At 61.4% G+C, this 459-nt stretch overlaps 1 protein-coding gene across 1 annotated transcript in view; it reads left to right on the top strand.

Annotated features, from left to right (window-relative positions):
• The window catches only part of LOC104490665 (plexin-D1-like), a 29,209-nt gene that overhangs the window by 22,627 nt on the left and 6,123 nt on the right, over positions 1-459 (top strand). Inside the window, 1 exon segment of the mRNA XM_010132981.1 lies at positions 265-412. Coding sequence (XP_010131283.1) covers positions 265-412 — 148 coding nt within the window.

Below are 459 nucleotides of genomic sequence, written 5' to 3'. Positions count from 1 at the left end.
CCGGGCGAGTCTCTCCGGGCGGGAGCTGCCGAAGGGGCGAGGGTGTCCGCTCGCCTAGGCAGGGCGGTACACGGAGTGCCCTGAACGTGCCTACTCCTCCAGCTAGGGAGCAGGCCGTACACTACCAGGACGGGATTAAAGAGCAGAACCCGGCTCCTCATTTTTTCCCTTGCTACCATCACCATCTTTCCTGCATTTCCCACCCTCTCCCTCTGGAGTACAGCAGTTCACCCGGTGTGTGTTCCTGGCTTGTTTCCTTCGCAGCCTACCTCTGCGGTTTTGGGTCAACATCCTGAAGAACCCCCAGTTCGTCTTCGACATCGACAAGACAGACCACATCGACGCCTGTCTCTCTGTGATAGCGCAGGCCTTCATCGACGCCTGCTCCCTGTCTGACCTGCAGCTGGGCAAGGTACCGTCCGGAGAGGGCAGCCCGCTCCTGCGCGGGCAGGTCGACCC

This window comes from Buceros rhinoceros, unplaced genomic scaffold, assembly GCF_000710305.1.
Source record: "Buceros rhinoceros silvestris isolate BGI_N320 unplaced genomic scaffold, ASM71030v1 scaffold21163, whole genome shotgun sequence".
Lineage (NCBI taxonomy): Eukaryota > Metazoa > Chordata > Aves > Bucerotiformes > Bucerotidae > Buceros > Buceros rhinoceros.
This window is presented reverse-complemented; position numbering and strand designations above follow the sequence as displayed.